Genomic DNA, 24,375 nt, shown 5'->3' on the forward strand with positions numbered 1-24,375 from the left:
CCCGGGGCTCGGCGGTGAGGACACTTCATACTCGCTTAAGGTGCGGGCAGAGACAGAGAGTGGCCAGGGCACCGGCAGTCGGAGGACTGCTGGGGACCAGATACCTGCTCGGTCGGTGGCTGATGATGTGCCTCTAGAGTCATCCGTGAGGCAGCAAATGCTGGAAGTACAGCAGGGTATGCAGGATGATCTGGAGAAGATACATGAGGCTATGCATGGCATGGTGCCCGTGCTTGAGGAGTCCACACGGAGCATCACCGATGCATTGAGCCTCATAGCTGAGCGCCATGCTTCCTCCATGGAGAGAGTGATGGTGCTCATGGAGAGGCTCCTCCAGGAGAACAATCAGGGCCTACTGGGATTGCGCTTGGACCTGCAAGCCCTCACGGCAGCATTGACCTCAGCTGGTCATTGCCTGTATGGAAGATGGTTTGGGCACCAAGTATCCCAGCTTGCTGCCCATCCATCTATGGTGAGCAGGGAGGTCTGAAGCGACCTCACGTGGGAGCAGCAGCTGCCTGTCATCTCTGTGGGCTCCTCTCAGGGCGCTTCGGATGAGGGCAGCAGCTCCTTCGCCCCTCTGCCGGTGACCTTGGCATCCAATGAGGCTGCGGCAACTGGGCAGAAGCCAGCTGTAGAATTGGCAGCTCCCTCCCAGGCTGGGCCATCAAAGGCTCCACGGGCCAGAGGATGTCCGCCAAGGTCAGCGAGGCCAACAGGACAGCACAGTGAGCAGGCTGCCTCAGATGCCAGTGCCAGCGAGGGTTCAGCACCTAGACATAACACCTGTAAATGTAAACTTAAGGCACCTTAGGCACACCACAGGTTTCTCACTGGTGCTTTTATATTGGCCCATAGTAGTTTATTGAAGACTTTGTGTGATGTGCAACACCTTTTTTTTTGGTTGATGAAGTTACATTTGTTCTCTCAATAAATTTTAATATGTTGCCATGCCTCAGGGTGATTCCTTACTTCTGCAAGTGGACAGGAACCCATGATGTTATGAGTGAGTTGTTTGACATTGAGCTTTATTGATAAGGGCCTTAGTTAATGTTAGTATCCAGGCTGATTTAGCACTCAGGTATCGAGTATGGAGACTGCAGCCCTAGCGTGTATTGAAGGTCCACCTGTGGTGGGCTAGCTGAAGGTTCTTTGGATTAAAGCCTCCCGGGTGTCCCTGCCTCCTTGGAGTATACCCGGGTCAGTGTTTACTCCCTCAGTGTGCTCATCCTCAGACTCACTGCTGGACTCATCGTGTGCATCTGGAGCAATTGCGTCCACATCTTCCTTGTCCACTGCATGTCCCCTTTCCAGCACCAGATTGTGGAGAGCGCAATATGCAACCACTATCAGTGACACACAATCTGGTGAGTATTGGAGTGCAGTCCAGGTATTGGAAGCGCAGCTTGAGAAGACCAAACGTTCTCTCCACCACTGCCCTTGTGGAGGCATGGATCCTGACTGCTGCTCAGCCTCTGTTCTTGGATGGTGGCGAGGTTTTGAGTGGATAGCCCTTGTCACCCAGCACCCATCCATCCAGCTGTGCTGGAGCACTGAAGAGCCTTGGCACCGGGGAGTGTCTGAGTATGTAAGTGTCATAGGAGCTGCCTGGGAACCATGCACAGACTTGCAGAATCTGCATCCTGTGGTCACGCACTATCTACACGTTCATGGAGTGGAAGCCCTTCCTGTTGACGAAGGCACCGAGCTCACCCGCTGGCGCCTTGATGGCCACATGTGTACAGTCTATAGCACCCTGGACGCGGGGGAACCCAGCAATCGCTGCAAAGCCTCTTGCTCACTGTGTCTGGCTGGCCTCGTCCCAGTGGTAGTGGATGAAAATCAATGCACGCCTGAACAGTGTCTGTCACCAGCTTGATACAAGGATGGAAAGCTGATTGGGAGACTCTGCAGAGATCACCCACCGATCCCTGGAAAGAGCCGGAGGCACAGAAGTTGAAGGCAGCTGTGACCTTTAGGGCCACTGACATGGGGTGCCCACCCACACAGTTTGTGGAGATCTCAGAACCTATCATCTGACAAATGGAGGTGACTGTTTCCCTTGAGAGACGGAGCCTCCTTCGGCACTGCACCTCAGACATATTGAGGTAGCTGCTTCGCCGCCTGTAAACCCTGGCAGCAGGATAGTGTCGTTTTCTGCAGTCCCTTCTGCCTTGGACTTCCTGTTGGCACTGTACCTCTTGTGCCTGCGCCTCTCCTTCCAAAGGTGGCTCCCCTGGAGGCTGAATGTGGACTCCTGGCCTCCTCCCCTTTCTGGCCCTTGATACCTGAGTGCTAAATCAGCCTGGATACTAGCATTAACTAAGACCCTTATCAATAAAGCTCAATGTCAAACAACTCCTCAGAGGAGGTGCCTCCAGTGGAGAGCACAACTCCCATTCCCAGGCTAAGGGAAGGCTTCCTAAAAGCTGCAGGCCCCAAAAATGATCTTTACTGTAGAGTCCTGACCTGAAGGCTTTTACTCCTGTCCAAGAAGCTGGTATGAGTTTTGAAGTATCCCTGCTCACACAGGCAAGTAGCAGTAACTTTCACACTTAAATACCTGAAAGATCACATTCGCGACCCCACTCACCCCTCTTATCCCACCCGTGGATGAGGTTTATACAAATGTCTCCTACCCACCTGCCCATTGTGCCTGTACGATGTCCTGAAGATCGCACAGGCCCCAAAAAATAGCTGCCTCAAGGGCCTTAACTGGGTGATTAATTAATGGTGGGCTCGTATCCAAGAACATCATGCGCCCACCCACCTAAATATCGCGAGGGCACGCGGTGACACACGCCAATGGGAAAATTCTGACCACAAATAATTGTGCAAGGATGGGTGGCAGGTCAGGAAACTGGACAGAATATAAAGAACAACAAAGAAAGACTAAAAGATTAACAAGGAGGGAAAAAAAACAGAGTCAGAGAAACATAAAGCCAGATAGTAAGAGTTCCTATAGATATTAAAATATTGCTGAAAAAAAGAGAGATTTTTGTCACAGCTTTTCATCTTGCACTCATCAGGACAATTCGCAAGAAAATACCAATGTCAGGGGAAGCAGCGCATTTACACTGTATGAGAAGAGAGTCCTGATTGGTTGGCAGCGATGTCATGACGATATATTAATGTGTATAATGTTATTAGAAATTATTTTTAAATTGGAATTGTAGTAGGGTCAGTGTCTGTGTGTGTGTCTGTTGTAGCTTAATTGGATTAAAACATGTTAGTCTGGGTGCTTTGATGTATAATAGTTTGAGATGTTAATTAGATAAGTGTAAGGATAGAAGGAATAGACCATAAGACCATAAGACATAAGAGCTGAAGTTAGGCCATTCAGCCCATCGAGTCTGCTCCGCCATTCATTCATGGCTGATAAGTTTCTCAACCCCCATTCTCCCACGTTCTCCCCGTAACCTTTGATCCTCTTACCAATCAAGAACCTATCTATCTCGGTCTTAAATACACTCAATGACCTGGCCTCCACAGCCTTCTGTGGCAATGAATTCCATAGAGTCACCACTCTCTGGCTCATCTCTGTTCTAAAAGGTCTTCCCTTTACTCTGAGGCTGTGCCCTCGGGTCCTAGTCTCTCCTACTATTGGAAACATCTTCCCCAGGTACACTCTATCCAGGCCTTTCAGTATTCTGTAAGTTTCAATCAGATCCCCCCTCTTTCTTCTAATCTCCATCGAGTATAGATCCAGAGTTCTCAAACGTTGCTCGTATGTTAAACCTTTCAGTCCTGGGATCGTTCTCGTGAACCTCCTCTGGACTCTCTCCAGGGCCAGCACATCCTCCCTGGGATACGGGGCCCAAAATTGCTCACAATATTCTAAATGTGGTCTGACCAGAGCCTTATAAAGCCTCAGCAGCACATCCCTGCTTTTATATTCTAGTCCTCTCGAAATAAAAGCCAACATTGCATTTGCCTTCCTAACTACTGACTCAACCTGCAAGTTAACCTTAAGAGAATCCTGGACTAGGACTCCCAAGTCCCTTTGCACTCCAGATTTCTGAATTCTCTCCCCGTTTAGAAAATAGTCTATGCCTCTATTCTTCCTACCAAAGTGCATGACCTCACACTTCCCCCACGTTGTATTCCATCTGCCACTTCTTTGCCCATTCTCCTAACCTGTCCAAATCCTTTTGCAGCCTCCCCGCCTCCTCATTACTACCTGTCCCTCCACCTATCTTTGTATCATCTGCAAACTTAGCCAGAATGCCCTCAGTTCCTTCATCTAGATCATTAATGTATAAAGTGAAAAGTTGTGGTCCCAACACTGACCCTTGCAGAACTCCACTAGTCACCGGCCGTCATCCTGAGAAGGACCCTCTTATCCCCACTCTCTGCCTCCTGCCAGACAGCCAATCTTCTATCCATGCTAGTACCTTGCCTCTAACACCATGGGCTCTTATCTTACTGAGCAGCCTCCTGTGCGGCACCTTGTCAAAGGCCTTCTGGAAGTCCAAGTAGATAACATCCATTGGCTCTCCTTTGTCTAACCTGCTCGTTACCTCCTCAAAGAATTCTAACAGATTTGTCAGGCATGACTTCCCCTTGATGAAACCATGATGACTTTGCTCTATTTTACCATGCACTACCAAGTATTCTGAAATCTCATCCTTAATAATGGACTCTAAAATGTTACCAACGACCGAGGTCAGGCTAATCAGCCTGTAATTTCCCGTCTTTTGCCTCGCTCCCTTCTTAAACAGGGGGATTACATTAGCGATTTTCCAGTCCTCTGGGACCCTCCCTGACTCCAGTGATTCCTGAAAGATCACCACTAACGTCTCCACTATCTCTTCAGCTATCTCCTTCAGAACTCGGGGGTGTAATTCATCTGGTCCAGGTGATATATCCACCTTCAGACCTTTCAGTTTCTCTAGCACCTTCTCCTTGGTAATGGCCATCATACTCACCTCTGTCCCCTGACTCTCTTGAACTTTGGGGAAGGAGGTTACTCGTGGCTTCCACCGTGAAGACTGACGCAAAGTACCTATTCAGTTCCTCTGTCATTTCATTGTTCCCCACTACTACTTCTCCAGCGTCATTTTCCAGTGGCCCAATGTCCACTTTTGCCTCTCTCTTACCCTTTATATATCTAAAAAAACTCTTTCAATCTTCTTTTATATTACTGGCTAGTTTACCCTCATATTTAATCTTCTCCCTCCTTATTTCTTTTTTAGTTGTCCTCTGTTGGTCTTTGTAGGCTTCCCAATCCCCTGGTTTCCCACTGTTCTTCGCCGCATTGTATGCTTTCTCTTTAGCTTTTAAGCTGTCCCTGACTTCCCTTGTCAGCCATGGTTGCCTCGTCCTCCCTTTAGTATGCTTCTTCTTCCTAGGGATGAATTTTTGCTGTGTCTTCCAAATTACTCCCAGAAACTCCTGCCATTGCTGTTCCACTGTCTTTCCTGCTAGGCTCATCTCCCAGTCAATTCTGGCCAGCTCCTCCCTCATGCCTCTGTAGTTGCCTTTATTCAACTGTAATACCGTTACATCTGATTCCAGCTTTTTCCTCTCAAATTGTAGAGTAAATTCTATCAAAATGTGGTCACTTCCTCCTAAGGGTTCCTTCACATTAAGCTCCCTTATCAAATCTGCCTCACTACACATCACTAAATCTAGATTTGCCTGTTCCCTAGTGGGCTCCACCACAAGCTGCTCCAAAAAACCATCTCATAGACATTCCACAAATTCCTTTCCTTGGGATCCACTACCAACCTGATTTTCCCAGCATACCTGCATATTGAAATCCCCCATGATCACTGTAACCCTGCATTTCTTACACATCTTTTCTATCTCCTGGTGTATCTTGTGCCCCACATCCTGACTACTGTTCGGAGGCCTGTACTTAACTCCCATTATGGTTTTTTTACCTTTGCGGTTCCTCAACTCTACCCACACAGATTCTACATCATCTGACCCTACGTCATTTCTTGCTATCGATTTAATTTCATTTCTTACTAACAAAGCAACCCCAGCCCCTCTGCCAACCTGCCAATCTTTTCGATAGGATGTATATCCTTGGATATTTAGCTCCCAGTCCTGATCCCCTTGCAGCCATGTCTCCGTGATGCCCACCACATCATACCTGCCAATTTCAATCTGCACCACAAGCTCATTTACCTTATTTTATTTACAACTTATTACAACTTCAGTCCTGTATTTCCCGTCCCCCTTCTCATTGTCGTCCCTTTATCTGATGTGCTTGAAGTTAGATTCCTAGCCCTTTCCAAACACTCTGTCCTGTTTTGTGTTCTAGAGATTTTAATAGCCTCTCCTGGGCTCTCCTTTCTTTTCAGTTTTTTCATAATTTTCCATAACGTTGAATCCACCCCCCCCCACCGCCACCCCCCCCCCCCACCCCACCCCCCACCCCATATGCTAACCTGCTGCTTTGTTTCCCATTAGTCATACTTCTCGGAGTTTTACCCTTCCCTTCCCCCCCCACTTTCTAGTTTAAAGTCCTGTTGACCACCCTATTTACCCTTTTTGCTAGAACATTGGTCCCAGATCGGTTCAGGTGGAGACTGTCCCATTGGTACAGATCCCTCCTGTTCCAATACTGATGCCAGTGCCCCATGAAATGGAACCCCTCTTTCCCGCACCACTCCTTTAGCCACGTGTTTACTTCCCTTATTCTTGCGTCTCAAATGCATTCGCATTTGTTGAATAAACCATTCAAAAGAAGGGAGTAAAATCTTGCATCTAGCTGGGAGTCACCAAACAATGTGTCTATATTACTAATAAAATTGGTGGAATGAAAGAATTTTTGTTAGGAGAGGTTAAAAAAAACCTAGTAATACAATAAAATTTACATTCAAAGGGAAAGCTAGATATAAACTGAGAGGAGTTTGTGTGTGTGAGTCAGAGGCATTGAAGATCTAACAGCCTGCAAACCTACAATTGTCTGTAAAGAAACCAAATTGAAAGGAACCTCATTTTGAATTCGTAAGGTCAAATGTGCTTTGCCTGGTGTCTGTTTAAGAATGTAACATAAGAACTAGGAGGAGGAGTAGGCAATTCAGCCCCTCCAGCCCACCCTGCCATTCAATACGATCACGGCTGATCTCATTTTGGTCTCAACTCCAATTTCTCGCCCTCTCCCCATAACTTTCAACCTGTTACTAATTAAAAATCTGTCTATCTTCTCCTTAAATTTATTCAGTGTCCCGGCATCCACTGTGCTCTGAGGTAGTGAATTCCGCAGATTCATGACCCTTTGAGAAAAGTAATTCCTCCTCATCTCTAATTTAATCTACCACCCCTTAGCCTGAAACTATGGCCTCTCGTTCTAGAATGCCCCACAAAGGGAAACATCTGCTCCATGTCTACTTTGTCTATCCCCTTTAGCATCTTATATATCTCAATTAGATATCCTCTGATCCTTCTAAACTCTAGCGAGTCTAGACCTAAACTGCTCAATCTCTCCTCATAAGACAAGCCCACATCTCTGGAATCAATCTAGTGAACCTTCTCTGAACCGCCTCAAATGCAGCTACATCCTTCCTCAAGTAAGTCTAAAGTCTATGGGTTATTTTTGCCTTGGTGAAGGTTTACCTGGGAGTGCTTAATTTGGGGATTTGTTTAAAATTTATTATGGTAGTAATGTGTATACATGTGCATGTGTTTAATTTCTTTGTTAAATTAATAAATGTTCAATTTAGTTTTATATAAAAAACCTTGAGGCACGGTTGTTTTATTTCTGAATTCAGAGCTGTATCTCAAACACATCAATTGAAAATATAGGCTATGACAGTTGTTAAAGTTTCCCTCTGGGATTTAAACAGCTCAGCCTTTCCCAACTGTTGTGTCATGACAATGGACTCTGATTGATAATCCAGATGTGGTCTCAACAATGAATCATAACCTCTCTACTTTTGTATTCAATTCCCCTCACAATAAACAATAACATTTTATTTGCTTTCCTAATTACTTGCTGTACTTGCATACTAACCTTTTGTGATTCATGCGCTAGGACACCTAGATCCATGTGCATCTCAGAGCTCTGCAATCTCTCACTATTTAGTTGAAGTGTTTTTTTCCTGCAAATGGACAATTTCACATTTGCCCAGATTATGTTCAATTTGCCAGATCTTTGCCCACTCACTGAACCTATTTATATCCCATTGTAGCCTCTTTATGTCCTCTGGACTGGCAAGGCCAACATTTGTTGGCGATCCCAATTTGTCCTTGAAGTGAGTGGATTGTTAGGCCATTTCAAAGGGCACATAAGAGTCAACAATTGCTGTGGGTCTGGAGTCACATGTAGGCCAGAACAAGTAAGGATGGCAGATTTTCTTCCCCGATGGACATTAGTGAACCTAAAACCTAGATGGGATTTTATGACAATCAATGATAATTCCATAATCACCAGTACTAGCTTTTTAATTGCAGATTGTATAAATTGAATTTTAATTTCTCCAGCTATAGTGGTGGGATTTGAACTTGTGTCCCTAACGCATTAGCCTGGGCCTCTAGGTTACTAGTCCAGTGACATTACCGCTATGCCATCATCTCCCCTGAGCACCTTTTCCCATCCCCTTTTGCCTTGCTCTAACATCCATTTTTTTTAACAGTTTTACAAGATGAGGATTTTACAAGATCATTATGTTTTAGGACTAAATCTTTTGGTTAATAAGAGTGTTACAGTTTGGGACAGTATCTTTTGTTAAAGATTAAAGAAAGACTCAGACGGTTTTATTGAGAAGGAGGTGCAAGTTGGGATACTGACAGCTGTTTCTACATACTTTACTTCTAAGATAAAAGGAAGTTGAGATAAAGGATAACTTATTATTATTTCTACTTAGAGATAAATCTAATGTGTTTCTCATTGCCACGGAGAAAAGGATAGAGGAGGCCATTTTGAAATTAGGTTACAGGCTTCCCTATAAACCCAGATGTATCACAGAAAGCAGTTGCAGATTTTGTCTTGTGTGTTCTGCAGCCAACTGAGAGAAGTAGAGAGCAGGGAATAGAATCAGCCAGGCCTACACAATAAACAGGGAAAATGCTGACTTTATCGTTCACCACGAATGTGAGTGGGAGCTCATGCTCAGTTTGAAGACTGAGATTGTGAAAAACTAATGACTAGGAGATATGCCTAGCTAGGAGCTAGAGGAAGAAATCTGCAGTCTAACCCTCAGACTGAGAGAGTTCTGGGATTACAAATTGCCTGGCTGGGATTAGAAGTGACTTAGCTGGGAAAAGTAAAAGGAAGAACCCCTTTGGAAGCTGGGAGCAACTGTGAACTGTTTGCTATATGAACTGTAATTCTGTGGACAGTGCAATGTGTGATAAATAACAAGGCATCGTTCATTTCCATAATTTAAAGTATAGGTTGCCTACAAGGAAAAATCATGTTTGGCCAATTGCGTTTTTTTAAGTCATTTGATGCAGTAAAAGTTTTTTAACATATGAAATGTTGAAGTCGACATTTCAAATAATACCTAGAACTTTGATTCCTCTTTAAAAGTTATTGGGTCTCCATAGAGATCGGAACACTTTAAAAACACAAGATGCTGGAAATACTCAATCAGCAGGCCTGGCAAAATCTGTGGAGAGAAAAACAGAAGCGGGGAAGTCATTTGACTTGAAACATTAACTCTGTTTCTCTTTCCTTCCTGACCTGCTGTATATTAACCAGCTTTTCTATTTCAAATTTCCAACATCCACAGTATTTTGCTTTTATGTCATGTCCAGATTGCACAGATTATTGGTCCTGTTCCAGAATAGCACCATGCAATAAAACCAACCATAGCTTTTCTTTTCAGGCAATGATTGAGTTTTAAGTCCAGGTGGTTGGATATCCCTCACAGTGGGAGAGGAGAGGGGGTGGGACCTTTTGTTCAGAGCCTGTGTTGCCGCCCGGTCTTTGGTTGCGGTGGTGCAGATCCCAGTGGGAGGGAGTCACAGCTGAGCGAGTCCGCCCTGCGCTTCTTGGGGCGATGGCGAAGATCGAGGCACGGGGCCTTGGGCCGGCTCCTCAGCAGGTGACGGTGTTGATGTCGTGCCGGGTGTCGGAGGGAGTTGGCGGAGGGCGCGGCCTGACTCTGGGCCCGGGGTCGGGGCTTGGGCCTCCGGCGGCGGCCGGCGGTGAGCACTCGGCCCTCCGCCTACAGCTGAGCATGGAGCGGCCCGGGGAGTTCCGGCTGGGAGTTCATTACAGTGACAGTCTCCTCAGTAAGAGCCTGGTGAGAAAATCAAACCCACTCATTAGATATCAGCGGCGACGGTGCGGCACTCCCTCAGTACTGATCCTCTGACAGTGCAGCACTCCCTCAGTACTGACCCTCTGACAGTGCAGCACTCCCTCAGTACTGACCCTCTGACAGTGCAGCACTCCCTCAGTACTGACCCTCTGACAGTGCAGCACTCCCTCAGTACTGACCCTCTGACAGTGCAGCACTCCCTCAGTACTGACCCTCTGACAGTGCAGCACTCCCTCAATACTGACCCTCTGACAGTGCAGCACTCCCTCAGTACTGACCCTCTGACAGTGCAGCACTCCCTCAGTACTGACCCTCTGACAGTGCAGCACTCCCTCAGTACTGACCCTCTGACAGTGCAGCACTCCCTCAGTACTGACCCTCTGACAGTGCAGCACTCCCTCAGTACTGACCCTCTGACAGTGCAGCACTCCCTCAGTACTGACCCTCTGACAGTGCAGCACTCCCTCAGTACTGACCCTCTGACAGTGCAGCACTCCCTCAGTACTGACCCTCTGACAGTGCAGCACTCCCTCAGTACTGACGCTCTGACAGTGCAGCACTCCCTCAGCACTGACCCTCTGACAGTGCGGCACTCCCTCAGTACTGACACCCTGACAGTGCGGCACTTCCTCAGTACTGACACCCTGACAGTGCGGCACTCCCTCAGTACTGACCCTCTGACAGTGCGGCGCTCCCTCAGTACTGACCCTCTGACAGTGCGGCGCTCCCTCAGTACTGACCCTCTGACAGTGCGGCACTCCCTCAGTACTGACCATTTGACAGTGCTGCGCTCCCTCAGTACTGACCCTCTGACAGTGCGGCGCTCCCTCAGTACTGACCCTCTGACAGTGCGGCGCTCCCTCAGTACTGACCCTCTGACAGTGCGGCGCTCCCTCAGTACTGACCCTCTGACAGTGCGGCGCTCCCTCAGTACTGACCCTCTGACAGTGCAGCGCTCCCACAGTACTGACCCACTGACAGTGCAGCGCTCCCTCAGCACTGACCCTCTGACAGTGCTGCACTCCCTCAGCACTGACCCTCTGACAGTGCAGCACTCCCTCAGCACTGACGCTCTGACAGTGCAGCACTCCCTCAGTACTGACCCTCTGACAGTGCGGCACTCCCACAGTACTGACCCTCTGACAGTGCGGCACTCCCTCAGCACTGACCCTCTGACAGTGCTGCACTCCCTCAGCACTGACCCTCTGACAGTGCAGCACTCCCTCAGCACTGACGCTCTGACAGTGCAGCACTCCCTCAGTACTGACCCTCTGACAGTGCGGCACTCCCTCAGTACTGACCCTCTGACAGTGCGGCACTCCCTCCGTACTCACCCTCTGACAGTGCGGCGCTCCCTCAGTACTGACCCACTGACAGTGTGGCGCTCCCTCAGTACTGACCCTCTGACAGTGCGGCGCTCCCTCAGTACTGACCCTCTGACAGTGCGGCGCTCCCTCAGTACTGACCCTCTGACAGTGCGGCGCTCCCTCAGTACTGACCCTCTGACAGTGCGGCGCTCCCTCAGTACTGACCCTCTGACAGTGCGGCGCTCCCTCAGTACTGACCCTCTGACAGTGCGGCGCTCCCTCAGTACTGACCCTCTGACAGTGCGGCGCTCCCTCAGTACTGCCCCTCTGACAGTGTGGCACTCCCTCAGTACTGACCCCCTGACAGTGCGGCGCTCCCTCAGTACTGACCCTCTGACAGTGCGGCACTCCCTCAGTACTGACCCTCTGACAGTGCGGCACTCCCTCCGTACTCACCCTCTGACAGTGCGGCACTCCCTCAGTACTGACCCACTGACAGTGTGGCGCTCCCTCAGTACTGACCCTCTGACAGTGCGGCGCTCCCTCAGTACTGACCCTCTGACAGTGCGGCGCTCCCTCAGTACTGACCCTCTGACAGTGCGGCGCTCCCTCAGTACTGACCCTCTGACAGTGCGGCGCTCCCTCAGTACTGACCCTCTGACAGTGCGGCGCTCCCTCAGTACTGCCCCTCTGACAGTGTGGCACTCCCTCAGTACTGACCCCCTGACAGTGCGGCGCTCCCTCAGTACTGACCCTCTGACAGTGCGGCGCTCGCTCAGTACTGATCCTCTGACAGTGCGGCACTCCCTCAGTAATGACCCTCTGACAGTGCGGCGCTCCGTCAGCACCGACCCTCCGACATTGCGGCGCACCGTCAGCACCGACCCTCCGACAGTATGGCGCTCCGTCAGCACTGACCCTCCCACAGTGCGGCGCTCCGTCAGCACCGACCCTCCGACAGTGCGGCGCTCTCTTAGCGCCAGCCATCCGACAGCGTGGTGCTCCCTAAGTGCCAGGTTGGCATTGAAAATATATCTATGTCTACGGGCAACTAAGTCAGCCGATGTATAATTCACAAGGTTAACTACTTAATAGACTCATAAACTCTGGGAGTGACTTTAAGCGATTATCTTCTGGTCAACAAAATCTCATTTCTAATTCCTTCATAAATTTACAATCTTACATTTTGAATTGGATATTCTTTTTATCTCGCTGTCTATTACTCAAGTGAGCCCAATTTCACAACCTTTTGTCTTGGCACCAGTTAAGCCCTGATTCCTACATTTCAGTTGGAGAGTTCAATTGAGTATAAGGAAGTGAAAAGCAGTATCATTATCAGTGACCTTGAAATTACCGGATTGTAGTAAAAATCCATCTGATTCATTCATTTCCTTTTGGGAAGGAAATCTGCCATCCTTACCTGGTCTGTGTCTGTATGTGATTCCAGTCTTATTCCAATACTTTGAAGAGGAAGGCCCATTACCAGTAGGAACCAGAGTCCAGGAGAAGGTGGCATCACTTCCAAATTAGAGCTAGGCTGAGGGAGCATTTCTTCACACAAGGAGTCGTGGAAAGCTTTCATTCTTTCCCAGAAGTAATCTGGTGCCGCTGGGTTAGTCATTAAAAATGTCTAAACTGAGATTGATAGATTTTTGTTCGACAGGAGTATGGGATAAGGAGCAAAGCCAGGTGGGTGGGGTGTCAAGGTGCACATCAGCCGTTATCTAATTAAATAGTGGGACAGGCTCAGTGGGCTGAGTAGCCGCCTCATCTATTCTTGGACCCGACATCATGAAGCAACATTGAAGAACTAAGAGAGAACAACCTTGGCATTCACTTTGTTTCAACTTCCACCTCCTGACTGTGGTTTCAAATCCTGAACAGGGTTGCTTAGTAACCTTGCATAAGAGGAAATTTTTTTATAAATTCCCCATCTTATTTTTTCTAAAAAGAAACCACCATATCCATTGACTCTGTAAGAAATGGAGTTGCAGAGTGGGGAATTCCAGCTGGGTGGTGTGCTTACTGGGGAGAGAAGGAACCATCAGACACACAGAACAGCAAGCAAGATCAGAGTAGAATTTCACTTCGTTATTCTGGGAATCATGGTTTGAAGATGTTCATCAGGTAATGTATAATCGGACAGTGATCATGTTCCTGGAGTCATAAATCCTTGTCTAATAATCCAGGGAATTTTAATTCAAATCCTACTAGAGTTTAAATTGTCAGGGGGTAGATGCTGAGGGAGTGCCACACTTTTTTATTTGTTCATGGGATGGGCACTGCTGGCTAGGCCAGCATTTATTGCCCATCACCAATTGCCCTTGTTCAGAGGGCATTTAAGAGTCAACCACATTGCTGTGGGTCTGGAGTCACATGTTTGCCGTACCCAGGTAAGGACAGCAGATTTCCTTCCCTAAAGGACATTACTGAACCAGATGGGTTTTTACAACAATCGGCAATGGTTACACGGTCATCATTGGACTTTTAATTTCAGATTTTTATTGGATTCAAATTCCACCATCGGCTGTGGTGGGATTCGAACCCAGGTCCTCAGAGCATTACCCTGGGTTTCTAGATTACCAGTACCAGTGACAATAGCACTATGCCACCGCATCCCGGGGTCTGCACTGAGGGAGCGCCGTGCTGTTGCGGGGTCCACACTGAGAGAGCACTGCGCTGTCGCAATGCCATTTTTCAGATGAGATATAGAGTGCTTCACAGTACAATGTTTCCTCGGAACTGCCCTGGAAGAACTATCATTTCAGCCATGAAACTGATTTCTTCATAACTCAACCCTGTCTTTTTTTCTTCCCTTGTCCAGTCTATTCCCACTTCCATCATTGACCCTACTGATGCCATCCTTCAGTTCCCATTTCCCTGGCACAAATTGTTCTCTTTTCACCATGAACATCCAATCCCTTGCACCACCTTCTCCCACCAGTTCGGCCTGAGGGCTCTCTGTTCCTTCCTTGAATGGAAGCCCAGCTCTTGTTCCCACCCTCTCCATGTGGCTGAACTTGTTCTCACTTTGAACACTTTCTCCTTTTTTCCTCCAAATTGATGATGTTGCTTTAGCAGCCTGTATAGGTCACAGCTATAACAATAAAAGCAAAATACTGCAGATGATGGAAATTTGAAATAGACACAGTGTTTCTATGGGCAGCTTCTATGAAGAGAGAAAGAGTTAACTTTTCAGGTGGTGACATTCTATCAGAACCCTTTCATCAGAGTTCTGTTTCTCCACAGATACAATCAGATTTACTCAGTATTTCCAGCAATTTCTCTATTTTAAGTCCATGCCTCCCATTTCATGAGATATTTGGAACTTTGTTTGTACCAGTCCAACTCAGGTCCTCTCTCTCACTTCAATTTACCTCCTCTGAGGATTCCCCTCCACCATCGTTGACAGGACTGTGTACTGTGTCTGCACCGTTATTCAATACTGGACCTCCCCCACCCACCCCCCCACACCCCGCCTCACCCCTTCCCTTTGCTCTCTGAATCCTGTGGAGGCACAGCAGATTCATCACCTGCCCTTTTAACCTCCTCTCTTCTTGCTGTTCAAGGCCCCAGGTACTCCTTCCAAGTGAAACAGTGATTTACTTGTAATTTACAATTTAGTATACTGTATTCGCTGCTCACAATGTTGTCTCCTCTATACTGGGGAGACAAAATGTTGGTTGGATGACTACTTTGCAGAACACCTCCATTCAAGCCGCAAGCCTGACTCTGAGCTCGCTAGCATGGCCCTAAACTTCTAGTCCCATGTCATTTAAATCTCTGCCACTCTAACCTTTCAATTCTGTGCCACTGTTTCAGTGAAGCTCAGTGCAAGATCAAAGAGCAGCACGTCACTGTTGATTAGGCACTTCATACAACATTTAATTTAATTTTAGATCAATAACTGCCTTCAATTTTTCTGTTCCATTTTGGTGATGACTCTGCTATTCCCGTTTACACCTCCCGTAGTCCCATCTGTTGTTTCTTGTCCCAAGCCCATCTCCATTTGCTTTGCATCTTTTTGTCATTTAATTTTTACAGTCACCTACCCGTTAGAACTGATCCAGCTGCTCAGAACTTTTTTTTAATTCATTTATGGGATGTGAGCTTTGCTGGCTAGGCCAGCATTTACTGCCCACCCCTAATTGCCCTTGAGAAGGTGGTGGTGAGCTGTCTTCTTGAACCGCTGCAGTCCATATGGTATAGGTGCACCCGCAGTGCTGTTAGGGAGGGAGTTCCAGGATTTTGACCCAGCAACAGTGAAGGAACGGTAATATATTTCCAAGTCAGAACTTCCAGGTGGTGGTGTTCCCATCTATCTGCTACCCTTGTCCTTCTAGATGGTAGTGGTCGTGGGTTTGGAAGGTGCTGCCTAAGGAGCCTTGGTAAGTTCCTGCAGTGCATCTTGTAGATGGTACACATTGCTGCCACTGTTCATTGGTGATGGAGGGAATGAATGTTTGTGGATGGGGTGCCAACTAAGCAGGCTGCTTTGTCCTGGATGGTGTCAAGCTCCTTGAGTGTTGTGGGAGCTGCACTCATCCAGGCAAGTGGGGAGTATTCCATCACACTCCTGACTTGTGTCTTGTAGATGGTGGACAGGCTTTGAGGAGTCAGGAGGTGAATTACTTGCTGCATGGTTACTAGCTTTTGACCTGCTCTGGTGGCCACAGTATTTATACGGCTAGTCCAGTTCAGTTTCTGAACAATGGTAACCCCCAGGATGTTGATATTGGGAGATTCAGTGATGGTAATGCCATTGAATGCTATTGATAGATTCTTTCTTGTTGGAGATGGTCATTGCCTGACACTTGTACGGTGTGTATGTTACTTGCCGGTTGTCAGCCCAAGCCTGGATATTGTACAGCTCTTGCTGCATTTCAACATGGCCTGCTTCAGTATCTGAGGAGTCGCGAATGGTGCTGAACATTGTACAATCAGCAGAGAACATCCCCACTTCTGACCTTATGATGGAAGGAAGGTCATTGATGAAGCAGCTGAAGATGGTTGGGCCTAGGACACTACCCGGAGGAACTCCTGCAGTGATGTCCTGGAGCTAAGGTTATTGATCTCCAAAAACCACAACCATCTTCCTTTGTGCTAGCCAGCCAGCGGAGAGATTCCCCCCTGATTCCCATTGACTCCAGTTTTGCTATGGCTCCTTGATGCCACTCTCGGTAAAATGCTGCTTTGATGTCAAGGGCAATCACTCTAAACTGGGCATCCATGAGGCGCTGTGGTCCATCAGCAGCAGAATAATTCTATTTGTCCATGATCTGTAACTTCATGGCCCAACATACTTTCCCTTTACCATTACCATTAATTTAGGGGATCAACCCTGGTTCAATGAAGAGTGCAGGAGGACATGCCAGGAGTGGCACCAGGCATACCTAAAAATGAAGTATTAACCTTCGAGATGTACAAGATTATGAGGGGCATGGACAGGGTGGATAGGGAGCAGCTGTTCCCCTTAATTGAAGGGTCAGTCACGAGGGGACACAAGTTCAAGGTGAGGGGCAGGAGGTTTAGGGGAGATTTGAAGAAAAACTCTTTTACCCAGAGGGTGGTGACGGTCTGGAATGCGCTGCCTGGGAGGGTGGTGGAGGCGGGTTGCCTCACATCCTTTAAAAAGTACCTGGATGAGCACTTGGCACGTCATAACATTCAAGGCTATGGGCCAAGTGCTGGTAAATGGGATTAGGTAGGTAGGTCAGGTGTTTCTCACGTGTCAGTGCGGACTCGATGGGCTGAAGGGCCTCTTCTGCACTCTGTGATTCTGTGAACCTGGTGAAGCTACAACACAGGACTACATGAATGTCAAGCAGCATGTTGTAGAGAGCAAAGTGATAACAAAGCAACAGATCAGATCTTAGCTGTGCAGTCCTACAACAGGTGGTATTTGCCAAGCTGACCAAATCCACAAGGGAAACTTGGCCACGCTATCGCAACAGTTTTGCAATTTATATTTATTACGAGAATTCAGAAGCAATTATTCCACCAACACCTTTGGAGATTTTAAAAATTAAATTAAAACATGTATTAACAAAAGAAAAGAATAAAACACATACATAAGATTACAGTTACACAGTTACTTAATATTATAACACTTCCCAAAGTTTCTTAATTAACTAGATTCCCAACTACACACCCCTTTGAAGGCAACAGTCCAACATAGATCTTAAATTTATAGAGACAATCCAGCAAGGTTACCATAGCACCCATTCAGTGCACTTCAAAAGGTTTTTAACCCAACTTTGATTACTGGAACAGCAGACTTCTGCAAAGTGGCTAGAGGCAATTCCCCAAGTCTGCTTCACGTGGCGTACCTTTCAGATCTCACGTGGCCACCCCCTCACAGTCTTCTGTCCTTCTTTAAATATATGTCTCCTGCTTTGATTTGTGAATCCTGTTGTTCCCCATGTCTTTGGAATTTACTTTTCCCATAATATAAAAATATTTGATGTTGTCATTATGGTCAGCTCTTTTGGGAGAAATCAAACCTTGCCCTATTTATCTTGCCGGCTGTAAAAAAACTTGCCTCTTTGTAAATCCAACAACTTTTCCCCTTATGTAAAAATGCAAAGTTCATTCACGCCCTATCTGATGACTTTACCCTAGCTCACCCATTAAGATTTCAAATGCCTTTTTACACTTAACTCTTTTGATAATTTCAACCTTGCAGTCTCTACCCATCTCTAATTTAATTAAGCCAGCCACACACAAAAACCTGCCCACAAACATAAGCTTACTTTACAATATCCCACAATAAGATTATGTAAAATATGATGGTTTTGTGACATCATTGCTTACTGTCTGACAGAGCAGGGCTCCTTCAGCTTGCTGACAGATACTATTGGACAATACCAGTATGGTTGTGTTCTTTGCAGTTGGAGTGACTGATTGTGGCAGATGACCTGGTCAGCTCTTGTGCCTATAGGGAAAGTCCCGCAGATGCTGAAATGCGTCAGCACCTGTGGGAGGGTGAAACATTGGGTTCACTTTTCAGGATGAAGACAATTGGTCAGAACCGGAAGATGTTGGAGATGAGCAGCTTCGAAGCAGGTACAGAGTTAGGGAACAGCAGGGTGTTTATTAATGATGAGAGGAGAGATCTGTGACTGGTTGGAGGTCAGCAGATGATGGAAGTGATGATGGTGTGAGGCAAATGGAGGTGACAGTGAGACAAAGAATCAAAAGATGGATGGAAAGAAAGATAGGATTGTATTTATATAGGATCTTTCACAATCTCAGGGTGTCCCCTTCAGTCAGTGAAGTACCTTTTGAAGTAGTGTGGAGGTGCAGATGGTCACAGCAGAATAGTGGAGGAAAGCACAGGAAATCTGGGAAAGAGCAGAATGTTCCCATGGCACAGAAACATGGTGGGGAAGGGTGGGCCAACTGCAGGGGTGTGTCTGCCAGACCCGCTGTAGATCCATTGGTTATCCCTTCTCCACTGGGTGCAGACATCCTCCATTAACAGCACTCGACTGCATGCACATGGGGACTGTACTCGTTCCCTCCAGCCAATTGCAAACCTCTCCTTCGTTCTTTCGCTAGCTTGGTACTTCCTCATAGCTGTTCATCAGTAACAACTCCCAGTTATCCTCTACCTGTGTCTCCATGAACTCTCTCAGTCTTTCCAGAATAGTTCTGCATTTAATTTTGACAAGCGTGCTAGCTTTGCTGAAGTTGTCCAGTTTCCTGTGTCATTAAGTAAGGAATTTAAGCAGACACTTCAACACATTAACTAGCACAGATTTGGCTTTGAACTGTAAGTTTTTCACTCATGCTTGTTCAAAATTCATGCACCCCTGTTTCTGATCTATTTGCAGAGCCTTTACGAATTTAATTTAAAAGATATCATCTATGAATTCAAGAGTGCAACCTGCCATGGAATTAGTACAAGGAGCCAACCCACCGAGCAGCTGACCTTTCTCTTTGAGGATGAAAAGGAGGCTCAGAAGTGGTCAACAATCATCACCAGCTCTTTGAGAGAGGTCGAGAAAGGTGGGTAAGGTGCAGGGTGGAGGTGGGAGATGAACAGTGACAGTGTGAAGAAATTAATTTTTTTCTAAAGTAGCTTAGTAAACTTAGCTTTTGGACACTAAACTCATAGTCTCGGGCATGGACTCAGTAGCTTCCTTCTATACTTTCTCGCTCTTAAGGCAGTCCCCCAGGATCAGAGATAACTTGCTTCTACTCCGGTTTGGCTTCTGAGATAGCTGATAAGTCCAGTGCACGATCTGCAGTCTCTGCCACATGTGGGACAGGTGGTGCTTGAAGAGTTGGTTACATGGGTTGTTTGGAGGTTTGTGTGCTCCCTCTGATGCCTCGACTTCACCTCTGCGCATTCCGAGCAAAGTCTCTCCGAAGTGTTCGGTGTCTCTCCAAAGTGTTCAGTGCCTTTCCGAATGAACCGTCACCATTTTGGTCAGCCACAAGGCAGGGAGTCCCATGAGTCAGCGGGGATGTTTGACCTTTTCACGGATGCTTTGAGGACATCCCTACAGCGTTTCAACTATCCTCCTGGGACTCTCCTACTGCCACTGAGTTCCAAGCAGAACATTGCTTCAGGAGTCCGGTGTCTGGCGTATAAATGACATGTGCCACCCAGTGGAGCTGGTTTTGAGTGATTAGCGCCTCGATGCTGGGCATATTGACTTGGGAGAGGATGCTGCTGTTGTACTGTCTGTCTTGTCACCAGATTTGGGGGATCTTGCGAAGGCACTACTGGTGGTACTCCTCTGGTGCTTTGAGGTACCTGCTGTAGGTTCTCAAAGTCTCCGAAGCATATAGGAATGCAGGTATCACTGCTGCCCAGTAAACCACGACTGAAATGAAGATCTGTGCCGCTATGACTCTAATTATCCTGGGCTGTCACTCTGGTTACTTAGCAATGCTGCTCAATATTATGAGGTGCTTCAATAGAGCAAATAAAGGAGAAACTATTCCCACTATTCTTAGTACCGCACTCAGGAAGCATATATTGGCCTTGGAAGGTACAGTGTACATTGACCGAAATAATACTGGGGCTCAAAAGGGTTAAATTATGAAAATTGATTGCATCAACGAGGCTTGTTTTCCCTCGTTCATAAGATTAAAGGATTGAGAGGTCAAAAGATAGAATCTTTCCTCTGTTGGGGGAGTCCAAAACAAGGAGGTATAACCTTAATATGGAGCTAGACCATTTCAGAGTAAATGTCAGAAGCGTTTTATCGCGGCACTGAGCCTTGGAGCGGCGCGGTACTGCTCTGTCATTACTACTCTGGGAGGGTCAACCTGGATTATGGACTCAAGTCTTTGGAGTGGGAGTGAACCCACAACCTTTGACTGAGGCGAGAGTCCTTGATTTACTGGATGAGCTGATTTTTAGCTGCCGTTAGATGCTTGCCTTGTTTAGTTTCGATTAATTTTGTCTTCTTTCAGCAAGTTCCACTGCTGGTCAACAGAACCAAAACGGGTCAACAGGAACCCCATTACAGTCAGCTCCACCGGTGACAGAGGGAGGTGCCGGGCTACGGGCAGAGCCTCCAAAAGTTGGCCCAGACATCTCCAGAACAGGAATGGACATCTCCAGAACAGGTAAAGTCTGGTCAGACCTCACCTGGAGTCACTGTGTTCAGTTCTGGACACCACACCTCAGGAAGGAGATATTGCCCTCGGGGGGAGTGCAGCGCAGCTTCACCAGAATGATACCAGGGTTAAAAGGGTTAAAATATGAGGACAGGTTGCAAAAACTAGGCTTGTACTTCCTCGAATATGGAGGATTGAGGTAATCTAATTGAGGCGTTTAGGATTGTTAAAGGAGTTGATAAGAGAGACAGAGAGAAACTATTTTCTCTTTTGGGGGGAACAGGAACAGAACAAGGGGACAGAACCAAAAAATAGAGCTTGGCTATTCAGCTGTGATATCAGGAAGCATTCCTTCACACACAGTGGAAATCATTCAACCCTCATTCAGCAATTGAGGCTGGCGGTCAATTGGAAATTTCCGAGATTGGATAGATATGTTAATAGAGGAGGCTGGGAGGAGATTTGATTGAGATGTGCAAAATAATGAGGGGCCTGGATAGAATGGGGAAGGGCCTATTTACTTCAACAGTGAGGCCAGTGACAAGGGGACACAGATTTAAAGTGACTGGTCGAAAGATTAGCGGGGCGATTTAAATGTTTTCAGCCAGAGGATTGTGGGGGGTCTGGAACTCACTGCCTGAAAGGGGAGTAGAGGCTGAAACCTTCAACTCATATAAAAGGTGCCTGGATATGCACCTCCTGTGCTGCAACCTGCAGGGCCACGGACTGAATGCTGGAAAGTGGGATTAGGCTGGGTGGCTCATTTCTCAGCTGGTGCAGACTTGATGGGCTAAATGGCCTCTTTCTGCGCTGTAAATTTTCTATAATTCCATGATTAAGAGTTTGAGAAATCAAAGCAGGTAAATGGTGTTGAGATATGGATCAACCATGAATAAACTAAATGGTGGAACAGGATTGAGAGTGCTCTAGATGGTTACCTCCTGTTCCAAGATAAAGTTTATGGTGTTCTAACAGCACTGAACAGAATTGTGCTGATCTTTCAGCTCTGGGAGTTGACTGTAAATCCAGAACAGAATGGATAGATGAAGGATCTCCCACTGCTCTATCTGCCTTATGGGTTCCAAGTAACATGACTTTGACAGGCTCTTGTTCTGGTCCACAGACAGTGTTCGTAAATGGATACAAATTACAACCAGATCCGCAAATACCGTCATATTGTGTCAATCGGGGCTCTTCTGAATTTAAGGTTAAATAACAGTGTAGAGCGAGCTTTACTCTGTATCTAACCCCGTGCTGTACCTGTCCTGGGAATGTTTGATGTGGACAGTATAGAGGGAGCTTTACTCTGTATCTAACCCTGTGCTGTACCTGTCCTGGGAATGTTTGATGGGGACAGTGTAGAGGGAGCTTTACTCTGTATCTAACCCCGTGCTGTACCTGTCCTGGGAGTGTTTAATGGGACAGTGTGGAGGGAGCTCTACTCTGTATCTAATCCTGTGCTTTAATTGTCCTGGGAATGTTTGATGGGGACTGTGTAGAGGGAGCTTTATTCTGTATCTAACCCCGTGCTGTACCTGTCCTGGGAGTGTTTGATGGAGACAGTGTAGAGGGAGCTTTACTCTGTGTCTAACTCTGTGCTGTACCTGTCCTGGGAGTGTTTGATGGGGATCCTTTTGAGGGAGCTTTATTCTGTACCTAACTCAGTGCTGTACCTGTCCTGGGAGTGTTTGATGGGGACAGTGTAAAGGGAGCTTTACTCTGTATCTAATCTAACCCCATGCTGGGGAAAATCTTGAACCTAAATTTGTTCATCTTGTGCAATATTTTTTATTTTTAATGCTAGAGGATCTTATTCAGCAACTCGCCAAGGCGATAGAAGCAGGCGATTCTGCCTTGTCGTCAGAGTGTGCTGTGACTTTAGCACAGCAGAAAGTGTGCCTCGGTATCTGGATCAAGGAGGCTGCGTATCCCAACCAGCAGATCAGGTAACTGCTAGTTCACATCACTCCATTTGATACATATTACAACACCAGTTTGAAAGAATAAGCTCACATTTCTACAGTAACTTATTTGTTTTCCAGTAGAGTTTAAGTTAAATAGAGATGTTGAAGATCATGAAGGGATTTTCATGATGACAGGAGGGTCAGTAACCAGAGGACACAGATTGATATAATTGACAAGAACCTGAGGGGAGATGATAATATTTTTTGTGCCCTGAGTTGTTGTGATCTGGAATGCGCTGCCTGAAAGGGTGATGGAAGCAGATTCAGAAATAATTTGCAACGGGCAATTGGATAAATATTTGAAGGGGAAATATTTGCAGAGCTATCGGGCAAAGAGCAAGTTAGCAAGACTAATTGGATGGCTGTAGGTTTGTGCTTTTGAGTTCCGGTGTGTTAGTGTTTTAAATTAACCAGCTCCATCGGCACCTACCAAAGACCTTCAGGAGACTTTACCCCAATTATCGGTTCATATCCTTCTCATGTTGATGAATCCACCAGATGTGGGTTTAAGATTTATCTGTAGCACTGAGGAGGAAATTTTCCAAACCATCTCAAATTCAGATGGGACAAGTCAGTGAGTAAGAAAATGTGCATAGGCAAGATGGGCCCAATGGGCACCTTCTGTGCTGCATCATTCTGTAGACACCTGGTCTAGTAGATGGTTGAAAGTTTAGGCCACTTTGCAGTTCCTTCCAGCTTGGCTGAGGTTTAAAGCCTTCTTGTTCCTCCTCTTCCCCTTCAGTATGAGAGTTGGAGTGGAGGATGCTGCCTCTTCTGCCACTATTGTCGTGAAGGTCTTTCCCTACGCCACTGTCTCTACGTTAAAGCAACAGGTAACTTCTCTTTCTGTAATCAAGCTACGGCGCTGAGGAACAGATTGCTAACCAAGTGCTGGAATGTGGAATACCCTGAGCGTGAATGCAGCTTGCCACGTGGTCCAGGAGATCACAAGAGGATTTGACACCTCCTCCTGCCTCCCCACCCCACCCCACCCCAGTTTGTCGTAAGGTAGCTCTCTCTGGCTGAGGCCACGGTCGGGTACTGTGGTTTGGCCTCAGTGCTCTGGGCTGGGCCAGGGAGGGAGTAGCGGGGGCAGGATAGGGGTCGGGGGTGGTTGGGGGGGTGCGAGTAAGGGGAGCGGTGGATTAGAATGATACCTGATTGGATGAGAATGATACCTGACCTGAGAGTCTGTAACTATCAGGAAAGATTGAAGAGACTGGGCTCTTTTCTTTAGGAAAGAGGAAGCTGAGGGGTGACCTGATAGAGGTCTTTAAAGATTGTGGAAGAGTTCAGAAGGGTCGATGT

General features: G+C 47.0%; 1 protein-coding gene across 2 annotated transcripts in view; it reads left to right on the forward strand.

Moving 5' to 3' along the window:
- The first annotated feature begins 9,872 nt into the window (after positions 1 to 9,872).
- The window catches only part of shrprbck1r (sharpin and rbck1 related), a 74,371-nt gene continuing 59,868 nt past the window's right edge, over positions 9,873 to 24,375 (forward strand). For both annotated transcript variants that reach the window (XM_041184763.1, XM_041184764.1), the window contains exons 1-5: positions 9,873 to 10,202; positions 19,363 to 19,537; positions 20,957 to 21,112; positions 22,908 to 23,049; positions 23,810 to 23,900. In XM_041184763.1, the coding sequence (XP_041040697.1) occupies positions 9,957 to 10,202; positions 19,363 to 19,537; positions 20,957 to 21,112; positions 22,908 to 23,049; positions 23,810 to 23,900 (810 nt within the window). In that variant the 5' untranslated portion in view covers positions 9,873 to 9,956. The remainder of the gene's footprint in view (positions 10,203 to 19,362; positions 19,538 to 20,956; positions 21,113 to 22,907; positions 23,050 to 23,809; positions 23,901 to 24,375) is intronic.

Source organism: Carcharodon carcharias, chromosome 3, assembly GCF_017639515.1.
Source record: "Carcharodon carcharias isolate sCarCar2 chromosome 3, sCarCar2.pri, whole genome shotgun sequence".
Lineage (NCBI taxonomy): Eukaryota > Metazoa > Chordata > Chondrichthyes > Lamniformes > Lamnidae > Carcharodon > Carcharodon carcharias.